General features: G+C 31.2%; 1 protein-coding gene across 1 annotated transcript; it reads left to right on the forward strand.

The window, feature by feature from the left end:
* The first annotated feature begins 5,572 nt into the window (after positions 1 to 5,572).
* LOC114733466 (squamosa promoter-binding-like protein 3) lies at positions 5,573 to 8,918 on the forward strand. The gene is made up of 2 exons (XM_028920933.1): positions 5,573 to 6,009; positions 8,663 to 8,918. Exons 1-2 carry the CDS (start codon positions 5,642 to 5,644, stop codon positions 8,772 to 8,774), a joined length of 480 nt encoding a protein of 159 aa, XP_028776766.1. The 5' UTR covers positions 5,573 to 5,641; the 3' UTR covers positions 8,775 to 8,918.
* Positions 8,919 to 25,374: the final 16,456 nt, after the last annotated feature.

A 25,374-nucleotide genomic window follows, 5' to 3' on the forward strand; every position in this document is an offset into this window, starting at 1 on the left:
AGTAATTACAATCGCCATAGATAATAATTGTCCCTGCGTACCGTCATCCACAAGTCCACACAGACACAATCATGAGCAAGGCGGTTCCCATGCACACACAAACCCATGATCCGCCATCATAATAATCAATTGTACAAGTGAAATAGGCAAAATACATAAACCCTAAGCTTGGTATTATAGTATTAAATGTAGGGGTTCTCTAGCTCATAGATTAGAATGCTGCCCAATCAAAATAGGTCCAAGTCGACTAGAATTACACTTTTTATACCTTATCCAAAATTGTTAGATTGATTGACACACCCAGGTTACACACCCAAGGGGTAAATTGGGTACATATAAAATCATACACAATTGATTACCTTAAATTGTTTCAGCACTAAGAGGAAATAAAACAAAGTGTAAGATCAGTAAAGGTCTAAGTTAAAGATGACTACTGAGGATAAGGAGACTTAAATTCAAATTATGAATAATGATATCATACCTAATGCTCAAGTGAATGGAGAAGTATAGTCAAAGAGATATCACTGAAATGCAATATCAAGTTAGGTGGATGAAAAGATATTCACACCATAGAATTTATACTATTCGACCAAATCTACGATGGCTTACATTTAGTCCCCGAGAACTTTCTAAGATTTTCAAATTCACTAACTTCCCTCGAGTTTGCAATAGGTATTTGAGAATCACTATAATTTCACTAATTCGATCCGGGCACTGGTGAAGCCGCATCAATTCTCTCAAGTTTACAAATGATACTTGAGAACCTATCTCCCATAAGTTTGATTCAGATACTTGAAAACCACTCTCCTTTATTTCTGCGCAAGGTTATAATATGATAATTATAATGAAGCACAGCTATATCTTCTCTCAAAGAAGGGATTTTGCTAATACTCAAATACGCACGTCTAGAAAACTCTCCTCTATCCCACAATTACTTACGGATAAACACTAAAGCCCAAGGAGGGAAAAAATTCTTTTGGAGCTCTAACAGCTGTGGCAGCATAGCCTAATTTTTCGTTGTTGTTGGCTTCTAGCTCCCCTTTTATTCTTGTTCCTGAATGCCCATTTACGATTATATCCTTATAATATGACCGTTAGACACATTTATCTCCCATTAAGCTATTTGCATTTTAACGTTGAAGCTTCTAAGTTCTAACACGAGTAGCTTTCAAGCAAAAATATCCATTAAAAATTAATCCATAAGTTAAACACCTGCTAAGTGTGGTTTAGAATGTTTAAGCATATTATCTGAAGTTTAGACATGCGGCAAAGCCAGAACAACTTAGGACAAGATTCAAATCTTACCATGCGTTGTTGTGTGTCTCTATACATTTAACTGCACTACAGGGACTTCATGAAAGCCAGCCGATTTTATTTTGAACTTTGACTCCATAGCTATAACTTCACTGTGCAGGTTGAAGATTCATTCAGATACGCGAAGACATGGTTACATTGGACATTCAATGTATAAAACAAAAGTAAAACTGACATTCAAACATATAGTTTTCGTCGTACAAAGTGGGGACCACTCGTTAAATAATAACGATTGCAAACAGTGGTCCTAACAGATAGTGGAAGGTAACAGGAATCCAAGCCATTCGACTAAATATCTCGTAATAGTTGGCGTTTGGGATTGGATGTGGCTTTTTTTTTTTTTGGATTTTAATACAAAGGGAAATGATAATATTGAATTTTTAATTACACACATATAGAGATTCCTTTTGATCTGTTTTCGTTTTATTTATATGCATTAATTGTTCATTTCAAATTTCCTACTATCACAGAAATAATATTATGTTACATCCCAAGAGATATATAGAATAATGATTAAATGCGACATTTTCTTTCTTTGTTTTTTTTTTTGGATGAAATAAGGGTGTTCTTAAATCATATTGAACTTGAGACTAATCTATTTTAGGTCAAGAGTGGTTAAGAAATAGCTCTTCTAACCAATACGTTTCTCGATATTCGAACTTGTATTTTTTCCTATATAACACTTTATTAGTTATTAATGCATGAATGCTACATGTAGATGATATAATTTAATATCTCAAATAAAGGAATTGGTTTTAAAATCAACTCGTTTATTTTTTTGAAGAAGCGGTGGATCATTGAACTCATTAGCACAAAATTTATTGATATGAATGGAATCTCATGTGAAATACGTCACAACTAATATATGCTCAACAAATTATCAATTAGTACTATAAAATACAAACCCATGTTTGACAACACTAACTAGTCATGAATATCGCAGTTAATTCTTCTAATTTTGTGAGAGAGCTAATTACTTATGTAAAAATAATACTACATTTGATCCTTAATATGAAAGCTAATTAAAAATTCACTTTAGTCTTAAAATATAATATCTTAATTCACTTTTTTTCCTAATATTTATCTAATCTATTTTTGCTCCTAATTAATCCTTCTGGTGATTGTATATGTTAAAATTTTTTTATTAATTGGTAGTTCAAATACACATAATTAACAAAGATATTTTAAAGTAGATAACATCTATTTATTACAAGTAACTAACTTAACTAATTTCTTTAATATTTACAAATTAGTTATTCAGCTCTTAAATTAAAAACCAAAATTAGTATTTTATAAAAGTAAGGGGGGAAAATCAATGTTATAGATGTTTATTCATTTTCTTGGATTTTTGACAGCATTTTGGATGGGAACAAAACTCGAATTGCCTGTTTTGACCAAACCAGCTCCTCTGGCTCACTTTTGAAGACACTATTTAAGATAGATCTAGGTCAAAAGAAACAAAATGAGGAAAAGGAGTGATGATATAATTGAAATCTATAAATCTAGATAGAATCTCTCTCCTCTTTTCGAAGTTAAACCAGAAACCCTAATGTGGGAGATATCATAACGTTGGTGTCTGGTTCTGAATAACAAGCCAATCATAGATTTTGTAGGACATATAAATGAAAATCTATGGAAATAGTAGCAATTAAGACATACAGCTGGAATGCATTTGAAAGCAAGCAAGGAAGCAGAAGGATTGATGGTAACCTAACAGAAGAAGGTAAAAGCTAGCTGGCTGCACCAAAGAGCAACGTGGGAGAGAAATAGTGAAGGACAGAGGGAGGGGCCCTGGAACTGGGAGATCCGTGGGCAAGCAATGAGGGATATTCGTCGTACAAGTTAACACGCTGGAGACACAATGGGGCCCCAACCTCGTTCCATCAATTTATTGGTATCTCTTCTCTTTTCTCAATAATAATAATGCACGCTTAGCTTAGTAGTAACTTCAAGCATTGAGATTGCTAGATAGAATCGTCCCCCACCCCCCTCATGGTCCTTCCCTTCTCTATCTTCCTCGTCGTGAAAAGGACTATCTCTTAATTGCGCCCCACAGACCCAGAGGGAGGGGGGAGAGAGAGAGCAAGAGGGAGGGAGGGGTTAGGAGAGGTAGGCTCCACTTTCTTTTGTGGCAAAAGACTTTGAGCGTGAAAGTGATACAGGTGATTAGACTAGTCAATATAGTAGTTCAAGAATTAAAGGTCTAATTGTCTTTAAACCGAGATTAACTCAATTATGGTTAAAATAAGAGAGAATTGTAATTAAATCCCAAAAGAGAGGCATAATTATAAAAAAGTCCCAATAATAATTTAAACAACTTGTAATAACAAGTTCTAGACAATTTCTAACTTGTTAGAAGGGCTTATTGGTGGTTTTTTTTTTCGGTGGGAGTAATTCTCCTATAAAATAATATAATTTGAGTAAAATATAAAAAAAATTCATATTTAATCCTAAAAAAACAGGGATCTATATTTTCTGTTGGAAAAACTGAGTATATAGACTTCTTTCTCTAATAATTCTTCTGCTTTACACGCATACACAAAGTAATTATTCTACTTCGTGACTAGATGACAGAAATCTTTTTCAGTTTTCCATGGGCAACAGATTTTTCTTTTTACTTTGATGTTGATGTCTTCATGGATTTATGCCTTGAACATTATGCAATTAGAGAATAACGTAGTTCCTATAAATGTAACCAGCTTTTTAATTAATAAACCAGTCGACGGTTCATGGTTCAGTGCTATCACAGTTAAACTATTTAATGAATTATAATTAATTTTATTTTAAAAACCTATAGAGATCTTCCCTGAAATCAAATTAAGGGATGTCTGTGTAAAATATATATTTTTAATTTAAAAGTAGTTTCAGTTTCAGGTTTTTCATCACAATTGAATTAATTTTTTTTTCATTTTCTTCTTAAATCCAAGGTATAGAAATATAACTAACAGTTCTCCCTTGCGTTTTTCACGGTGGACATTGACAAGCAGCATGAATATTGAAACGGAGTGACTGATTTTAACATTATCACTCATAATTACAAATTGAAAATAAAGATATTAATTAATGACATATATATAAATCATGATTGAAATTGTGGTTAATAACTGTATGTATGGTTCTTTTCACATGATTGCAATGGTAATATATAACTATATATGAGGAGAAAGTAATATGGTCCATCAAAAGCTTTGAAACAAAACCCTCCTGCTCCATTATTTTACATTAAGGTTTATGTCTTCAACTTGATTTTAGACACTGAACCCTTGTTCTCTTTTTGGTTTTTATAATATAATTGATGGTACGAGCCGCCTTGGAAAAAAAAATAAAAGGCCTATAAAGAGTGGTGTGGATGGTCGAGGGCCACAAAATTAATTAGTATTATTATTTTAATAAATGGAATCAGTGTTGAATGATCCACTCACAAGGAGCTATCATTGTTTTTAATGAAATTCTTGGGTCTTAGAAAAGTCCAAAAGTGTGAGTGAAGTAAGGATTTATATATTGAGTTATACTTTTATGGTCTTTGCTAGGTCTTCTTGTCCTGTCGAGACCCATTATTCTCTTTTCTTTCTTTGCAACTTGCAAACCTCATTACCTTCTTCTTGACAACCAGGAAATGTAGAGCATGTGGTCCTCACCTAAATTCCTTAGCCGTATTCATATTTTCAAATGTTTTTATGAGAAACTGTTATAAATAGAAATGTGAGGAATCAATAATATTAATTGTAATTTATAAATAGTATATCAAGCTCTCTCAAAGTATTTAACAACACTGTTGCGCATTTGGGACTCAAATTTACTTACTAGTTACGTTCATTGCTCATTGTATAGATTTAAATAATTTTAAACTTAACCTTGATTGTCATATTTCTAGAAAATATTTTACAGAATTTTAAATTGTGAAATATACTTTTCTAACATTTGTGTTATAGAATAATATTTATTTAAGAGTAATATGATGATTCACCCAAAAAAAATTAACAGTATACTCAGAAAATTTTGATAGTGAGAGCTAATAAGTTGAATTTTTCAACAAAAAATTTTAAGGATTAAATTATGAAAATTGCAACTTTATAGAACGAAATAAAAATTACCTTTAACAATAATCCTATATTGGAGATCTTTATAGACACGATTTAATATTTTGTCCAAATATTTTGCAATACTTTCGATTTTCAAAAATGAATATCTGTTGGGTGCAATTTTCCGCGTTTTCCTATTTATATGAGCCTTTTTATCGTCTTCTCCTTGACTTCTATTATTCTCTCTCCCACATTCTTCTCCTGGTTTTCTTGATCTGGTTCTCTCTCTTGCTTCCCTGAACTTTATGGAAACAAGCAGAGCTGAGGGAAAGAGGAGCTCAAGGTACAGGAAAAAAGAAGAGGAGGAGGAGGAGGAGGAAGACGAAGAGGAAGAAGTAGAAGAAGACGATGAAGAAGAGACAGAAAGTCAACTTGGCTCTGGAGAAGAACATGGAAGAAAGAGAAGAGTTATGTCAAATACATACAGCAGGAGAGGCCCCAAACCAGGAAGCTCATCGGCGGCGCCACCGTCTTGTCAGGCCGATGACTGCCAGACTGATCTGAGCGACGCCAAACCGTATCACCGGCGGCACAAGGTCTGTGAGTACCACGCCAAAGCGCCGTTCGTACTCGTTTCAGGCAACGAACAACGATTTTGCCAGCAATGTAGCAGGTAGTGAAACCCTAATCTATCGATCTTCTTATTATATGTACTTATATTGCTTTCTTTATGTCGTCTTAAAGGCATATTGTGGGTTGAAAGATCCGAGAAGGTTTGATTCGGAGTTTTAAATTACTTCTCTCTGGTTCAATAATAATAAGCCTGTTTCCCCAGATCATAAGATCTGAACTTGATTCTCACTCGGAAGCTAAAGAAAACCAAAACTTGTTTCTGTGATTGGAATAAATATAAGAGACTGTTAAACATAGAAGTTGAATACTTTAATGGGGTAATGGAACTTACAGCAATTTATCATTGGAATAGAAGTTCGATGCCATTTGAGGAAAGTTCAAGGTGGGTAAGGGTATAGGGTTTAAACTTTTCTAATACAACTAAAGAAATACATGTCCGATGGAGAATTTAAATTTTTTGATGCAGTACTAGTTGGATGCTTTAATTCCACTCTCTTTTTGAGAATGAACTTCAAGCCTCTCATATATAGAATAATGATATGTGTATAAGTGTGCATAAGTAAATAATTTGACTGTTTGGTGTTAGCCCATTTTAATTGACTTTCAATTTTTGTGAGAAGAAAATCATCCTAGGGAAAAACTACTCTTCAATTAGAACACGTCTTGTTATTGTAATGGATAGTTTTGCAGGGTTCAAATCCTCTGCTTATAGGCACATTCTCTTGTGTCACTCATTCTTTGAATGTGTGATGCATAAATAAAGAGAATCCAATTAATAACTCTGCAATGGGAAATTCTTGGGATTCTTGTCTTGAGCATGGAGTTATTAATTAGCATTTAGAATCATGTTCTCGTGTTATAATATGTGCTACCGAAATATGAGTACTTACTCTGATCCTTCATGTAAATCACTTTTAACTATTACTTCAGCTTCTTAATATAAGAACTAGTTAATCAGTTTCATTATGTTAAAAAAATTAGTTAAGTTAGTTATTGGTAATAAATAGATGTTGTCTTTTCTAAAATAGTTAATCAAGTATATTGATTAGAACTATTATTATTATAAGGACTATTTTGAAAAAAAATAGATAAATATGAAAACAAAGTGATTGTATTTTATATTTAGGATCAAAATAAAAGTCTAACGAGGTTTTATATTAATAACTTTACTAAACTTCCAAAAAATTTAAAATTATCTAGAAATTATTTTGATTTCCATCTTTAGAAGATACCATTAATTTCAAAAGCATATATTCCCTCCACATCCCTTCATTGGAAATTGACAAGAAGGATTTAGGATAAAAAATTTCTTCTATGAATGTGGCCTATTAAAGGATTAGGGGGAGTAACATTTTATACTACTACTTCATATACTTTTTTGTTTTACTTGTAAATTCAAGATTAGTAATCTTGTACGTTATTCAAGAAGGCTTACAACAAGTTTCACCCATTAACTAACACATAAATAGATTTTGGGTCTATTTTTTGTCAAATGAGTTACAAAACACAAAATGTTATGATCATGAGTTATTCTAGAAGAGGGCATTCAATCGAGATGATATGTATATTAATATATAGAATATTTGCGGGAAAAATATATTCATTATCTTTAATTTCTGAAATTGTGAGTAACTTTGAGTAAGTAGACTATGTTTCTAGTTACGGAATGCGTTGCATAATTCTTGATTTCAACCCACATGTGATTAATTATCAACAAATTTCATGTCTTAAGAGTACCATACATTTGTCAACATAATAACATGTTCTTTTGGTTTTGTAAAAATCTATGGTACTTACAATCCACAGGCACAATGCTTTACTTTACTTTTATGTGATGGGGATTTATCGAAACGACGTCCCAACTAGAATACGACAGGTGTATATTTTTGTGTGAATTAAACTCCACTGTCCATAATCCAAAAGTGCGTGGGTCATAAGCATATCCACTTCTCTTTCTTCCGTAATATGGATAAGTCTTTGCTTGGACCTGTCAAACTTAAAAGTGATATAAAAATGTCATTTACGGTGAGTTGTCAATTCATATGGGTCATGATCTGGTGAAACACATTTTGATTCTTAGTTATCTTAAGCATCATGGAGTCAGGAGGAGAAAGATAAATGCACGAAATCCTATATATTTATCTCTCTTCTTGGAACATTTTACTATTATGGAAGATAGAAATAGAGTTAAATAGGTTAATTCATTTGGACCTCATTAGTTACAATAATAATAAAGAGTCTTAATTACCTGATTAGGTGGGATTGGTGAATCGTATGGTGTTATTATACTTTATCAATAATCAAATTTTTAAATAAATGAGAACTAAAAGATCATCTTCATTAACTTCTCCATTGAGCACTCTGTTTACTCTTCGTCTATCTATTTTCAGAAAACTTCATACTGTCTGATTTACTCTCATTACCTGTGCATCCAATAGCCTTGAAAATTTGGGCTAGATAGGTTCAAAATATGAATCTAATTTATTATGATGTGAAGCGAGTTGCTGGCGTTGTTTGTTTAACATGTCAAAAAAAAAAACAAAACAAAACAACATCGAAGTTATTAGTTTCATCTTCTTATAGATATTATGATTATATATAAATAAATATTATATATACGAAATGGATAGATAATTACCTTTTGAATTTGTCCTTGGATATTAATTTCCCTTAATGGATTGTAACTTTTGCAGGTTTCATGAGCTTTCAGAGTTTGACAACTCAAAAAGGAGTTGTAGAAAGCGTTTGGCAGGGCATAATGAGAGAAGACGAAAGGTTTCATCTGATTATCATGGAGAAGGTTAACATTAATTAATTAATTGAAATCTCAATATGTATATTATATAATTGAGATAAACTCATCGATGACACCATCTTCGTTTTGAAATTTATGTTGTTGTCCTCCTTAGATGCTCTCTCTCTTCTGTCAATCTCTTTATAAGAGCTTTGCAAGGAACAATATTAGTATTGTTATTATTTTATGTGCATGAGTATATTTTCATCTAAAGTCAGTTTAATTACGCTTGATCTATCAGTTTTTTTTTTTTGTGTAGTTGTATGATTTAAACTAAGCTATATTATACAACCTTGAGCTAAAACTGGATGTCCGTCCAATGTATTGCACAAATTAAGACCTAATGAGTCATAAATGTTCATGGAAAGTGGCTTATATATCTCCTCTTGCGACTATTGATGTTTTATTAAATTTGATAATTTAAACATTTTCTTTTGGTAATGATGATAGTGTGTTTAATAAGAATTATGTTATCCATGACTTATAAATAGTTATATAGGACTATAAATTTTATGTATTATTTTATTATTTAGCTAGCGATCACTCATTCATTTTATGAAATTCAAAAAAAAAAAGCATGTTACTTATGACTTATTAATAGTATAATATTCTATAAGGTATCCCGTGGGGGGGGAGGGAAGGAGACAGTAAAAGCTGTAAAGAAGCTCGCTCTTTCTCAGAGAGAGAGGGAGGATATTGATTTCTTCAATCCTTTTCGATTCGGTAATTTTTTTCAAGTGGAATCTTGTTAATCAAAATATAAACTGGCATAATTACTTTTCATAGTATCCCAATTGATGGACACGCATGTATGTTATATTTGGCGAAATAATTTGATTAATAAGTAAGTAGAATATTTAAAATGCATGACCAAAAAAAAAAAAAGAATAATCAGTTGAGTGGTGAGTCACAGAAATCTAACCATCTTTATTTAATTACTTTCCTACCTTCTCAAATGTCATACATGGTCATTGATTCTATTATCTAGTTATAAATGTTATATTGTCCCCTCAAACTTGGGGCTAAATGTTTCAATTCCTGTGGAGAGGATATATATACACATGAAAATATGTGATGAGGCTAAATGTTTCAATTCTATTCTTGAGTATTTTAACTCTAACATTGTTAGTTTCATTAGCAAAAAGTGTCATCAGTAAATTTTTAAATACTGACAAAATATTCTCAAATACTGATATATTAAGTTTATTTTTTTAAAATAATAATTATTGGCACACAAAAAAATCATTTGAGGCTAACGGGATCAGGCTATAGGATTAGAACAATTATTTTATAAAATTAAACGATCAAAATGAAACTTCGCATAAAGTTAGAAGATGATATAAAGCTAATGATGGAATGATGCATCTCTATGCAAGTGGCATTACAAGTTTTCCAAATGTCAAATATAATAATAATTTCACGATTTTGATTTTGAAAAGTTATTCCTCTTTTTACCTTGCACGGGTTCTAGAAAAAGACGAAGCACTTTGATTTAGTGCATCCAATAATTTTCGTGACCAAATGGATTTATTATATAAGACAAGAAGGTCATAGCCCCCTAAAGACTAGTTAGCATGTTAAGCAAAATCTAGATAGCTGTTTTACTGGATTAGTTGATTTCTTTGAAACCCATGGAGTCCAATAAGATGGCAAAACAGGGTGAAATTATGTTCTTTGAGGGAAAACTAATACCTAGCCAGCTAGCTAGACACAACCATGTGAAATTAAGAAAATTGAGCCTTTGCATATACGTAATATATGTTAATTAATTCCCAATAGCTATAGTTTTACTCAATTTTTAATTTCCTCACTTATAATCAAAGAAGGAAAAGAGCATGACTGTTGCAAAGAGAAGCAGATATATGCAGCCTTTAGTTTAAAGCTTAGTATTTCTTTCTCAATGCCTATTAATTTCTATTCCACTCCCTATTTTAATATTTTCTTCAGATTCCATCTTATAGCTGGAAAATTAATAATGAGATTCAAGAATAAGGCAAATAAAGCATAAATACTGTGCAAGCAATCTGTTTATGAAAAAGAATTAGTTAACAATAAGCAGCCATTAATTATGACCAAGGTAATTCGTGTTTATCGCCTGTTTTAATATCTATGTTGCAATTTTAATCAGAGTCAGCAGAGACTCATAATCGCCACATATGCAACTATTAATGTGTCACTTCATGAAAGTATCAGATTATAACCGTGAGGATGAGTGCATATAACTGAGGAAACGCTAAGAATTCTTTTAATAAAAGGCAACAAAAACTTAATTCAAAATTTGAGTGAAACTACATGGAGTGCAGGATTAATGTTCCCTGAAAAATATAAAGAAAGTTAATTTATTGGATTTTATACTTCTCTAAAACGCCCCATGCTTTAGAGAATGAATAATTTTTATCCTGATAACAAAATTAAAGGATAAAATAAAATTCTATATGCTTGTGAATAGTTATTATGTTTTCCCTTATTTTTGTTATTTCTAGAAAAGAAATTAAGCAAATATTTTTTTTGTTGGCGCTTTGTAGCCCAACTGATACCAAGCACCTTTTTTCTTAAATATGAGATTGTGAGTTCAAACCCTTAATTAAGAATGTAATATGTACGTGTATCATGACCAAAAAAATTAAACAATTGCTTTCTCGTAGACATTTAGACCCAAATGCTTAAATGTACATTTTCTGCAAGGACAAAAAGTAAATCAAATTACTTCTTCCATGACACTTGTTACCCTCGATATAATTTTGGTGCAGTTTTGAAGCCCAGTAAAGGCGCTAAACGGTGGTTCTAAAATTGGTTTGGAGATAATTAAGGGCATTTTTTTAGCTGAAATAACTAAGGGCATTTAAATTATAAATTATACTGGAAGTTAGAAATATTTCAAACCCTTTTCTTTTTTAATTCCATTTGATCTTTTGTCCTTCAAGTAAAGACCACACGAGTTCGAAGGAATTTGAGAAATTTTATGCCAAGTCGAAGTGAAAAAATTTTTCACATGTTTTAATATAAATTGATATTAAACCCTAAACCCTAAACTATAAAGATAAATAGAAAACAAGAAGAATATAGTAAATAACTAGACATAAGAGGAAACTAAGTGTATGTTTGTAATCACGTAGATATAGATGGCTTCGTTGCTCTTCTAGACTCCCTCAGGCACTCCTTATTTAGCACTTCAGATCATCCAACTATTTATCATGTGACTATTTAGGTATAAAAGAATTTACCCAAATATGATTTATAAGAGTTAAAAAAAATATTATAATGAAATAATAGTAGTAGTAGTAGTAGTCAAAAATGATTGTTGTATATTTTTATTTTAGATAAAAATGATGAAGACAAAACCTTAATATTTATTTTACTAAAAAAAAGCTCACTTATAGTAAAGAACAATTAAATGTTGTTGATATTGCTGATAATGATGAAGATGAAGATAAAAATAATAATCATGTTGATGTTGTTAGTCTTTAGCTGCTTAGTTTTTATCCTTTTACTTTTTCTGTTTTATTTGTTTTTTTTTTTTGAATTTGAACAATAGTTTATTAGTGTTTGATTTTTTTCTCTGAACAATATTAGTTTATTTTACTAATATTTATAATTTGAATAAAACATTTTAGAAGATTTATTATTTTATTTTTTATTTCAAAATAAGTGAAAATTTTATATTTAAAAAAATAACATAAAAGGACTGGTCTCTTTAGCCCTGAGCTCGCATGTTGAGGGCTGGGTATTGTTTATTTGTTAGCTGTTAAAATACATATCTATACACAAACACACATATATATATGTACACTTATCGATTCATCTATTAACTTAAACTAATAAATATAACTAACTTGGTCTGAATTTTTTTTCTTTATGCAGTAATAGATCATAGATCCAGGAAGCCAAAGCATCACGTGGAACGGAAGGTGAGTTTGCGGTTTACTTTTATTTATTATCTTGTATTTCTTAAATGTATATCATACATTAATTTAATTAATAAATATAATGAATTAGAATACTCTATAATTGGATCCGCATTGGATTAGCTAGTAACTGTTTTTTTTAGATTTCAAAATTTTAGAGAATATAAAGTTTTGCTAAATATTAATATAGTAAACTCACTTTTTAATCACCCCACACACACATAAAGAAATATTAAATTAAAAAAATAGTTACAAAGAATCAATAAAATGTTTTGTGAAAATTCCAAGAACAAAATATAGAGAAAAAATTAAAAATAAAACCACTGATTTTTTTTTTGTCTGGATAGAGCGGAAAAACAAAACCACTAATTTGTAAATGTTTAAGTTTTTATAGATTTTATATTTGTATTTATATTGATATTGACATTTAACCAACCCATCATAATATGTTTAAGCATGAAACTTTTTCTGCTAGAAAAAGAAAGTTTCACGCTTAGATCAGAAAATATATTAACATCAAATCAAGTTTTTAAAAGTACTATTTCTCAATAATTGTGCTTAAATTCCATCCCATATTGTTCTCCTTATTACTTTTTTTCTTTACTTTAGGTTGATTATTATTGACGATAGGGAACACAAAAGTACAATTGGCAGCCCAACCCAGAAACAGATAAGATGCATACATCCCCCTTGGAGCATTTTAGGTCAAGCTAAGTCAAACACGACAAGCTATAGTTATCCTTTCTTTTTTTTCCTTTTTTTTTTTTCTTTTGAAAGCACGTCTTGTTCTTTTTCTTTTACTATTGGAGCGTAGAAGTCTTATTATTACCGGGAAAAAAGGAGTAAAAAGTACTATTAGGGAGTAAAGTGGGATACATTTGCAGGCACAGCTATAACCAATGTTCTAAAAGTCCGTCACATTTATTCGCTTCAAGAGTTCCTCTAGGCCTATAGTAAGATCTTGAGAAGTTATTATGTTGTACGAGGGAGTTAAGATTACCAAGCTTTGGTGTGAACACGGGGTAAGAGGTTGTAAGGACTACACTAATGCCTGCGAGAAACTAGTGAGATTATTGTCATTTTTAAGAGATAGTGAATTTCAAATTTCAAGAAAACTTGGGCACTGGATGTAGATATGTGGAATGATCCAAAGAATATTTCTGCGTGTCAACTTCTTTATTGTCTTAGAAGAGTTTCAGCGGCATCCCTTCAACATTATTCTATTTTTAATTGCTTAAATTTGATGTTTTTATATCACCTAATTTACCACTTTTCAGTGACTAACAGGTGTGACAATAATTGGTGGGGGTTGAAAAGGTTGACATTTATTTATTTATTTTATTAAATAGGTTCATTTTCTTAAAATCAGGGAATAGTGCACATTACTATTCCAACCACTCCCTTCATCCCTTATCCGATAAATTGTTAGCACTAGCAACATGCTTACAAATTTTAGTATCTTTTCAACTTTTCATTAAAAAATAGTGCAAGGGAGAGTTTGAACAAATCTGAGCTTAGAAACTTGTTTGCAAGAATGTTTGAATGATTTTATCAAACACAAAGTGCATGTCGCATTTGAAATACGTATTTCAGCACAAAATAGAGGATAGAGTTAATGGATAAAGAGACTGGGAATGGTGATTTATGTTCGAATATTTTTAAAATAAAGAAATATGTTTCGAAAAATCACATGTAAATTTATATAAAAGATTAATTTATATGAGGGGTTGTGTCTTTATATAAATTAATGTATATTTATATAAATGGAAAACACCAAAAAAACTTCAAGATTGATTTCTAAAGGCATATATAAAAAAATGTAGTAACCACTACTTAGTGAAATATCATGTTGTTTTCTTAAGACAATCTTACATATTAAAAAATGTAACTCTTCATAGAAAGGATATTAAATATCTTTTAGTTATTTAAATTATGTTAATTCATGAACTAACATATAGTTGTGACTTTCAATAAAAGAGGTATTGCTCCAAAAGACGTTTATTCAAGGCATCATCTTATGGTCTGTATAAACCCTCAACCATCACTTTATTTGCACATAACACAAACATAAACATATACTAGATCAAACTCATTACATTTGTCTTTGAGTATACGTATAGATAGAGATAAATGATCACTTTATAAAGATCATTATTATCTTTGCTTGAATCTTAGAAGTGCAATCCATATTTAAGGGTCTTCATTGTATCCTGAAGAAAATTCACCATATTTAAGGGTCTTCATTGAATCTTGGAAGTGCACCCATAAGATAGGAATAAATAAGGACGAACTAAGTCTAAAAGAAAGTGCTGTGATGCTCATGCCTTAAAGATATTGTGTATCACTTTCTTCTTCATCTCTTCTTGTATTCTCTAGAGAACAATTCTCGCCAACAATTTATCCATGTTCAACTCCATCCGCTTGAGCTTACTTTGAGTTTCCAGAAGCCTTCAAAGATTTTTTTCCATGAGTCTAATAACTTCGTATCTGGGAGCCACTACAAATCCTGTATTTACAAAACCTCCCAAGAAATACCGCACTCTTGATAATTACTCCAATGGATATCTCACCCACTGATTTCTCACTTGGGATACCTCATCCTAGAAAGATGATTGAAAAGACTATGATGATGAGGGAGAAATAAGAAGAAGAAAGATGAAAAATCAAATAAATTATATTCATAGAAGGGCAATAGCCACCTTACTTTTGATGATTTTCAAATATAAGAAGTTGAGAGAAGTTAAAGGTCACATTCCAACATAATCTCATTATTCAAACCTTACAGAAAGTAGAGAGAGAGAGAGAGAGAGAGAGTTTTTTAATGCAACAATGAACTCATGATTGTTCCCCATGTAAATCTTACACCAACCAAAAGGAGTGGGTTCGGGAGTGTTATTTTATTGTGACTCCAGTTGTGACGCCGGGGAGACATCTCTATAGCATAGTAAAACTGGGTGATTCCTACTTATTGGGCCAGAAAAAAAAAAAAGACTTACTTGTCATGTTCCTGTGTCTGTAGGGATAGATTCCAGTAGCTCAAATGTTAGGTACTCTGCCTTTGGATTGTGGGTGAATCCTACCCTTTTTCTAAAATTTTTGCATAAAAAAATTCTTACACCGATCAACTTAAATTTGGAGAGTTTATGAAAAACTAGCCGGTAAAAACAAGATTATAGTTGTTGAAAATTTAAAAAAAAAAAAAAAAAAAGGTGTTGTCTGAAAAAAGTGATTTTCTTCAACTGCATTGATTGCATGTCGGAAGGCTCATCGGCACATTGAATACGTGGTTAGCTTGTATGTTGAGTGCAGTGTAAAATAAAAGCTGTGGCTCGTTAACATCTTATGCTAACATTAAGCATGGAAGTCAACATTTTAAATAGAAAAAGGTAAAAGCAAACTCTTAAAATAATGTTAGTTAACGTGTTGAGTAACATGGTTGATGCATTAATGGCCAAAAAAAAAAAGATGGTTGATGCATTAAAACATTATTTTTAAAAGTGCTATAACATGGTTGATGCACTAATGGCTTAAAAAAAAAAAAAGGTTGATGCATTAAAACATTAGTTTTAAAAGTGTTATAAGAACTTTCACACATTAAGTAGACCGTTTTAACTTGTTATTTAACTTGTTAAGTGCAATGTAAAGGAGAAATTCTTAAATATTGCCGCAGTTATTTAATCCCATGGCAAAAATTCTCCTCCACCTTATAATATGTTTGGAAAACACAAGAATCAATTAAAAATAATAATTTTATGTAAGTCAAAGTAACACTCATCTCACATATATATTTTAAACATCATAAAATTAGCTGTGAAAAGCTAATCCAAATGTTCATAAAAATAGTTATGATCGGTAGATGTGATTTGCAGAAGTTGCGCTCTTTGGTGATGAAAACGGAGCGGGGAGACATTGAGTCTACACTTGGGAGTTGACTGCAAGTCCAGGCTTCACGACTTGAAGGGCCCCTCCTTGCACTCCACCTTTAACCTCCACACCCACTTTGATTGCCCTGTTGAGTTGGCCTGTTGGTGGTCCCCTCGAGCTTGGGAGGAAGATCAATCACTATTTAGCAAATCACAGCACATTTTAACAGATTCCACCTACACTTGGATAATTTAAATTAAAAGGTCACTCCATCCCGCTTGTTTTTATAACATTTTATTAATTATATGGTTTAAAAAAAAAGTTAAAATTAGTTTAAAACATAAATATGTAAAAATTAAACCTTTTTTAAAGATGTCCTTATTTAATGAAGTAGCAAATAAGAGACAGAAATACTAATAATGAGATAAATGATAAAAGAAAGTGAAATATGAAAAAAGATGAGGAGAGAGAATAGAAAATTAATTAGAGGTAAAATTAATAAAACACATTTGATGTTTAGACAATCCTTATAAAAAGAAACAAACCAATTCAAATTTTAAAATCTTATAAATAGAATTGGAGAAAATATTATTTTAGTATATTTACAACACTTCATTTCAAGATAATTTAATGGAGTGTTGTAAATATCCTGAAATGACATTTTAAATTAAATTATCAAAATGTGAAATTTGCTAAAACATGTTATTTGCTAAATAGGGATGGTGAATAACTAATGAAGTGTTGTAAATATCTTCAATAGTAGCTTTTATATTAAATTATTTGGCTATGAAATTTGATAAATGGGTACGGGAAATAGTTAACGCAGTGTTGTGAGTAAATGTTATTTGAATGATTAAAGTTTGATAGTTATTTTATACTCCTCCGATCCTAAATATAAGACCTATTTTATAATATAAATTATACTACAAAAATAGGTTTTATATTTAGGACCGGAAGGAGTATATTATTTTGCATTGTAATCAAATGGTTGTTTGTGCATGACTCGAACAAGAGAGGGTAAGTTAGATAATAATAAAAATTAAACGCAATTAGATATTAAATGTAGAATTCTAAAATGATAGAGTTTAGAAAGTGTACTACTGAAATCTGACTTTTTTTTTATATATAAATTTTAGGTAGGGATTCGGGTTCAACCCAAGCCAAGGGCAAGGAGTTTGAATGGTTCTTTCTAGGTGATATCAATGTTAGACAGGGTTAACTTACATTATATCTTTAGATGTTAACCTAACCATCTTTATTTTAGGATGCCTCTCCAAGTGCTGTGACTGGAATCAAACCCCTTTTTTTTTTTTTTTGAGTGAGAGAGTGTAGTTCTTGCTGTTGAACATACGGACCATGGGCTACTGAAATCTGACTTGAGTCAAAGAGGATTGAGAAAACAACATGCGCGACAAGTTATCTTGGTTTGGCCCAATCCACGTACGTCCAATTCAACTTTAAGAACTTCTACAACTTTTTTAAGTTTACACCATATTCGAGAACCTTTACAACCTTCTAATAATAATTTCCCTCACGATAAGGTAACAATCAATCTCCTCAAGTATGAATTTTTTTTTAATATTTTTGTACTAAAACATTTAAATCTTGCCATGCTAACAACTATTTTCTCCACCATCTAAGACACTTTTGTTTTTTTCTAACACAAACCGCGCTGAAAGTAAAAAATCAGATTGTTAACAAACAAAAAACGAAACTTCAAAAAAAAAAAAAGAATAAATTTGGTTCGGTGCGTGGTTATGGTTGGATTTTGCTTATCCCTGATTGCAAGAGTCCTCTAAATCCCTATGATCAAGTTTTAAGTTTCTTACCACCTTCCTTCAAACATGATTTTACTTGATAATCACAGGCGTTCCAAAGTTGCCACCCAGAAATTCTGTAAATGATTTTTCATATTTTGGATTAAAATGAAATTACGAGAAAGTTTGACCATAATTACTAATTTCTACAGCAGGACATTTTCATTTTCATTCATGTAAAAATTAAAATCTTTTGGAGACCTTATAACTACTGAGTTATGGACTTATTGTTCTCCGCAAGTTTTAGAGAATCAGCTCTTCAAAGCAATTATCCCAAATGCACCATACACGTTTGTTCTTGTGAATGACAATAACGTAATTTACCATGAAAAGCATGTACGTCGTACAAGACATTAAGGGGCTATTTGGATATTACTCCAAACCATGGTTTGGTCCAGAGCTTGCCAAATAGGTTGAAAAAATCTGAAATTATAATTTGGACCAAAATCATGATTTTGAGAAAAACATGCTGAATTTACTTCTGACTCAAATTTGTAGTTGCTGGTGTGGGCCCCGTTGTTATAGGACAAATCAGCCCTCAATTATGCACTCCTTTCTTCACTCCATAAGCCTTTGGTCCTTTACTCCGTCAAAAGCCTTCGGTCCTTCACATTTTAAAATATATATACACATATATATTCACATTTTTAAAGCAAATTAATATTTTTCTGTTAGAGAAAAATATTCATTTTTCTATAAACATATTTAATCTTATAGTTTATAAATATATATATACACATATTAATTATTTATTAATTATATTATCTTATATATTATTAATTATGTTAATAAAAATTATTTTATTAACAATTTTATTTCTTCAAATTAAAATATATTATAAAATCTATCCTTTATATAATTATCATATTAACTTATACCTTTTTTTAGTAATTTGTACATGTAAAAAGTACTTCTGATAACAACTATCCAAATACTTTTATTTTATCAAAATCTATTCTTCACAAAATCTATTCTCTAAAAGCTATTCTTCAAACTATGGTTTGGTTTTATCCAAACATCCACGATTTTATTTTATCAAATTGTTGTGACACCCTAAAATTGATGCTTTATATACTTCGCCTATTCTAAGGTCGTGAGAGAAATTTGTTATCCTATTCATAAGTCATATTCTAAAACTTTTAACATTAACATACTATTTTACTATTAATTTATTATTGTATATAAGTTACTTGAAAAAAAAAACACTAGAATACCTTTAAAAATGCTAAAAGACAAGTTAGGGTAGGTGAATTTTAAAATTTCAAAGGAAGACCCCTTGTACTATTTTGAAATTTTAAAATATTATAAAATAACAACATTGTCCTTACTTTTAGTGACTATTTTCCTATAACTATTATTTACTCTAGTTTAACTATTAACTAATTTTGTTTTTAAAGTTTTGGTAATTACTTTTGTATAGCTATTAACTACACAAGAGTAGTAAATAATTAAACAAAAAATAGTTACTAGATCTCTAACAACACTTAATGTGTTATGAATATAATATCTTTATGGATGTCCATGTATCTACCATTATTTCCTTTATCTCTCAGTATCTTTAATATCTCCCATTATCCCCATTATTTGCAATTATATTTTATTATTATGTTATATGTAGATCCTATCAAAGATGTAAAGTTGTGCCTATAAATAGAGGCAATGTAGAATGTACTCAGCACCCTTGAATGGAATGAGAAATACTCTCTCTTATTGATATTCTTTTCTTCTCTATTCTTCTTTTTTATTTATAACATGTTATCAACATGAGTGCCCTAACAAAGGTGTAATATTCTGATCTTCTTATTATTTCTATGTATTATATTTCATGATTTATCATCTATCCTCTATACTCTTCTACACTATGAGCATTTTTTTCCCTAAATGGCTTGAAGCCATATGATTTAAATTTTTCTATTTTATGACCAAAAGCCATAAAACTTTATTATTCTTTATTATGGCTAGAAGTCATAAAAACTTTATTATTCTTTCTTATGACCAGAAGTCATAAAACTTCATTTTCTACTTTATGGCTAGAAGCTATAAAACTTTGTTTTGTTTCTTATAGCCAGAAGCCATAACTTTGACTTTTCTATTTTAATGACTAGAAGTCATAATTTTGATTTTCTAACATATGGCTAGAAGCCACATAATTTTTAACTCATGACCAGAAGTCATTCAAATTTGATTTTATCTGATTAAATGGCTATAAGCCATGTATATATTTATTTTTGAGAAATATTTATTGTTTATTTGTTAATTTATTTTGATTTGATAAATATGATTTTAAAATGCTTATATCCACAAAGACAATATATCAAATTTTGTCCCTTTCTCATTTAATTTTTTTTTCATTTGTTTTCTTTTGGTAATTTATGATTCTTTTTCTTTTCTTTTTATTAACAAAGAGCAGTGTAATTTCCATACATGCCAATTTTTTTTAATATTATATTCTTTTGTGATAGTGCTATCATGTCAACCCTTACAAAACTTGAGTTTGTGGCTCTTGACATTACTGGGAAGAACTACTTATCTTGGATATTAGATGCGAAAATTTACCTAAATGGCAATAGTCTGGGAGATACAATTAAGGCAAAAAATAAGGCATCTAATCAAGAAAAGGCTGAAGCCATGATCTTTTTAAGCCATCATTTACATGAAGGATTAAAAATGGAATATTTGACCATTAAAGACCCACTCGTCCTTTAGAATAGTTTGAAAGAAAGGTATGACCACCAGAAATTCTCCCAAAAGCTTGTTATGAATGGATGGACTTGCGCTTGCGAGATTTTAAATCTGTTAGTAAGTATAATTCTGTGATATTTAGAATCAGTTCTCAACTGAAATTATGTGGAGAAAAAGTTACTGATGAAGACATTTTAGAGAAAAATTCTCTACATTTCATGCATCCAATGTGCTCTTGCAGCAACAATACTGTGAAAAAGGCTTCAAAAGGTATTCTAAACTAATTTCTTGCCTTCTTGTAGCTGAGCAAAATAATGAGCTTTTAATGAAAAATCATGAATCCCGTCCAACCGGGTCTACTCCATTCCCATAAGCGAATGTAATAGTAAATGGACCAACATGTGATCATGGATGAGGACATGGACATGCACGAGGTCGTTGCATTGATCGTGGACATGGTCATGGTCATAATCGAGGTGGTTCAAATTCCTACTCAAAAAGGGCAAAGAATGATGAGAATAACAAAAGAAAGACTAGTGGAAGTAATAACCACTCTGAAGATTCATGTTATCGTTGTGGTGGGAATGGTCATTGGTCACATACCTGTCGTATGCCGAAATATTTGGCTGATTTTTATCAAGAATCGCTTAAAAATAAAAGTAAAAGCAACGACAAAATGCCAAGGGTAGAAACCAATTTTGTTGATGAAGAGGGTGATTCTGATTATGGCAACATGGATGTCATTCATTTGGATATTGCTAATTTCTTTGTTGATCCTAATGGAAAGATTGATCACCTAATTGGTGATGGGAATGTTCAATAATAAATTACTTTAGTGAAGTTAAATTTCTATGACTTAGTTTTCCCCCTTTTTCATCTTCTTTTATAAAGTTTCTACTTTCAATGTTGTTATCTTTCCAAATTAATAAAATTATAAGTATTTTTCTTTTATTAATTTTGTTTTTTTTCCTTCCCCTCTCTTGACTATGTTCCTTGTGATGAAGAACGGCTCCTATTGACGTCAATCATGAGGATTTATGTCTTGTTGATAGTGCAACAACTCATATAATACTTAGAAATAAAAAGTATTTCTCTTCTTTGGTAATGCAAGAAGCTAATGTTCAGACTATATCTGGAAGTACAAAACTGATTGAAGGCTTCGGAAGAGCCAATATATTGTTACCTGGAAGAACAATATTATACATTGATAGTGCATTTTTACTCAACTAAGTCTAAAAGAAATTTGTTGAGTTTCAAGGATATCCACAAGAATGGATACCATATCAAAACAACAATTGAGGAAAATCAAGAATATCTTGCTATTATAAAGTCAACCTCTGATAAAAAACACACTAGAAAGATTGCCTACATTTTCTTTTGGCTTATATTACACAATTATCAGTGTAATATAAATGATAACAAATTTAATGTTTGACACGACTGGTTAGGCCATCCCGGGACAATTATGAAGCGAAAAATAATTGAGAATTTATGTGGACATTCATTGAAAAGTCAACAAATACGACAATCCAATGTTTTCTCATGTAATGCATGTTCTAAGAGAAAGTTAATTGTTTGGCCATCACTAGGAAAACTAGAAAGTGAGCCTCTCACTTTTCTAGAACGCATACAGGGAGATATTTGTGGACCGATACACCCACCATGTGGATCATTTTGATATTTTATAGTTCTGATTAATACATTAACAAGATGGTCGTATGTCTGTTTATTATCTTCACGTAACCTGGCGTTTGCAAGATTATTGGCTCAATTAATCATATTAAGAGCACATTTCCCTAATTTTCCCATCAAGAAAATACATCTTGATAATGTTGGTGAATTTACTTCACAAGCCTTTAATGATTATTGTATGTCTTTTGAGATTGATGTTGAACATCCCGTGGCTCATGTGCACACACAAAATGGACTTGCAGAATCATTGATCAAATGCTTACAATTAATTGCGAGACCATTACTTATGAGATCAAATCTCCCAATTTGTTCTTGGGGACATGAATTTTGCATGCAACAATATTAATTCGCATCAAGCCAACAAGTTATCTCAAATCCTCCTTTTTACAATTGGTTTCTGGTCAGGAACCCAATATTTTCCAACTAAGAACATTTGGATGTGTTGTATATGTTCCAATTGCTCCTCCACACGTTCTAAGATGGGTCCTCAAAGAAGGATGGGAATATATGTTGGATGTGAATCTCCTGCTATAATAAAGTATCTAGAACCGTCAACAAGAGATTTGTTCATGGCTCGATTTGCCGATTGTCATTTTTATGAGTCAGTTTTTCCAACATTGAGGGGAGAAAATAAGTTGGAAAAAAACGTTAGTTGGAAAGAATTATCACTATCTCATCTTGATCCTCGCACAAAATGATGTGAACTGGAAGTTCAAAGTCAATTTACAAAATTTAGCTAATCAATTACATGATGCATTTACTGATCTAAAGAGAGTAATAAAGTCACATATTCCAGTTGTTAATGCTCCTATTAAAATTGATGTCCCTAATGGACAATCAATTGTGAATGATTTTAAAACACCATGAAGGGTGGCAAGCCTATCGATTCCAAAGATAAAAATCCTTGAAAGAAAAAAGAAGCTAAAAGTATAAATGGCCTAATCAAGAATAATTTAGAAAAGTTAGAAACTCCAGAAGAGTCATTAGACAACGCTAACGTCCCAATTCTCAAAGAAAGTCAGGTACCTGAAATATGTGAAAATGATAAGATCTCAATTAATTATGTTATGAATGGGATAAGATGGGACCGAAGTGAAGTCAACGTCGATGATATTTTCTCTTATAATGTAGCGCTCGATATAATGAATGATAATGAGGATCATGAACCGAAGTCAATTAGTGAATGTAAACAAAGAAAGGATTGGCCAAAATGGAAAGATGCAATTGAGGCATAATTAAAATTGCTGGAACAGTAAACAGTTTTTGGACTAGTAGTCATTACACCTGAAGATGTAAAACCGGTTGGATATAAACTGGTTTTTGTGTGGAAGAGAAATGAAAAGGGTGAAATCATTAGATACAAGGCACGATTTGTTACCCAAGGATTTTCACAAAGACCTGGTATCGATTTTGAAGAAACTTATTTACCAGTAGCGGATGCAACTACTTTTTGATACTTGATTAGCCTCACAGTAAATAAAAGGCTCAATTTACATCTAATAGATGTTGTTATAGCCTATCTATATGGCTCACTTGACAATGACATTTATATGAGACTCTCTGAAGGGTTGAAATTGTCAAAAGCATACAATTCAAACTCTCGAGAATGATACTCAATTAAGTTAAACAAATCCCTATATGGATTAAAGTAATCAGGGCGAATGTGGTATAACAAGCTTAGCGAGTATCTATTGAGGGAAGGATATAAAAATGATGCAATATGCCCATGCACTTTTATGAAAAGATTAGGAAATGAGTTCGTTATAATCGCTGTGTATGTTGATGATATAAATATTATTGGAACTCTTGAAGAGCTTGAAAAGGAAGTGAATTGCCTAAAGAAAGAATTTGAAATGAAGGATCTAGGAAGAACAAAGTTTTGCCTTGGATTACAAATTGAGTATTTGAAAAATAGAATTTTGTAAGATCTTTGGAGGTAGATAAGGACCCTTTTAGACCTCGAGAAATCGGGGAAAAAGGTGATGAAAAGCTACTTGGTCCAGAAGTACCATATCTTAATACAAATTGGAGCACTAATGTATCTTGCTAATCATACGCAACCTGATATATCATTTGCAGTTAACTTGCTGGCAAGATATAGTTTTTCACCAACATGAAGGCATTGGAATGGAGTTAAACGCATCCTTCGTTATCTTAAGGGTACAATGGACATCAGACTATTTTATTCAAATGCATCCAAGACTGATCTTGTTGGCTGTACAGATGCTAGATTTTATTCTGACCCACATGTCGATAAATCACAAACTAACTATCTATTCACATGTGGTGGTACAGCCATTTCATGGTGATTTATGAAACAAACTATATCAGCCACATCATATAACCATGCAGAGATTCTAGCAATGCATGAAGCAAGTCGAGACTGTGTATGGTTAAGGTCCTTAATATATCACATACAAACTACTTGTAGCTTGTCTTCTGGTAAGATGATCCCAACAATACTATACGAAGATAATATTGTATGTATTACTCAACTAAAAGAAGGGTACATCAAAGGAGATAGAACAAAGCATATCTCCCCAAAATTCTTCTTCACTCGTGACCTTCAAAAGAATGGCAAAGTCAATATCCAGCAAATTCTTTCCAGTGAAAACTTAGCAGACTTATTCACCAAATCACTTCCAGCCATC

The sequence above is a fragment of the Neltuma alba genome, unplaced genomic scaffold (assembly GCF_004799145.2).
Source record: "Neltuma alba isolate B1F8T4 unplaced genomic scaffold, ASM479914v2 tig00012999_pilon, whole genome shotgun sequence".
Lineage (NCBI taxonomy): Eukaryota > Viridiplantae > Streptophyta > Magnoliopsida > Fabales > Fabaceae > Neltuma > Neltuma alba.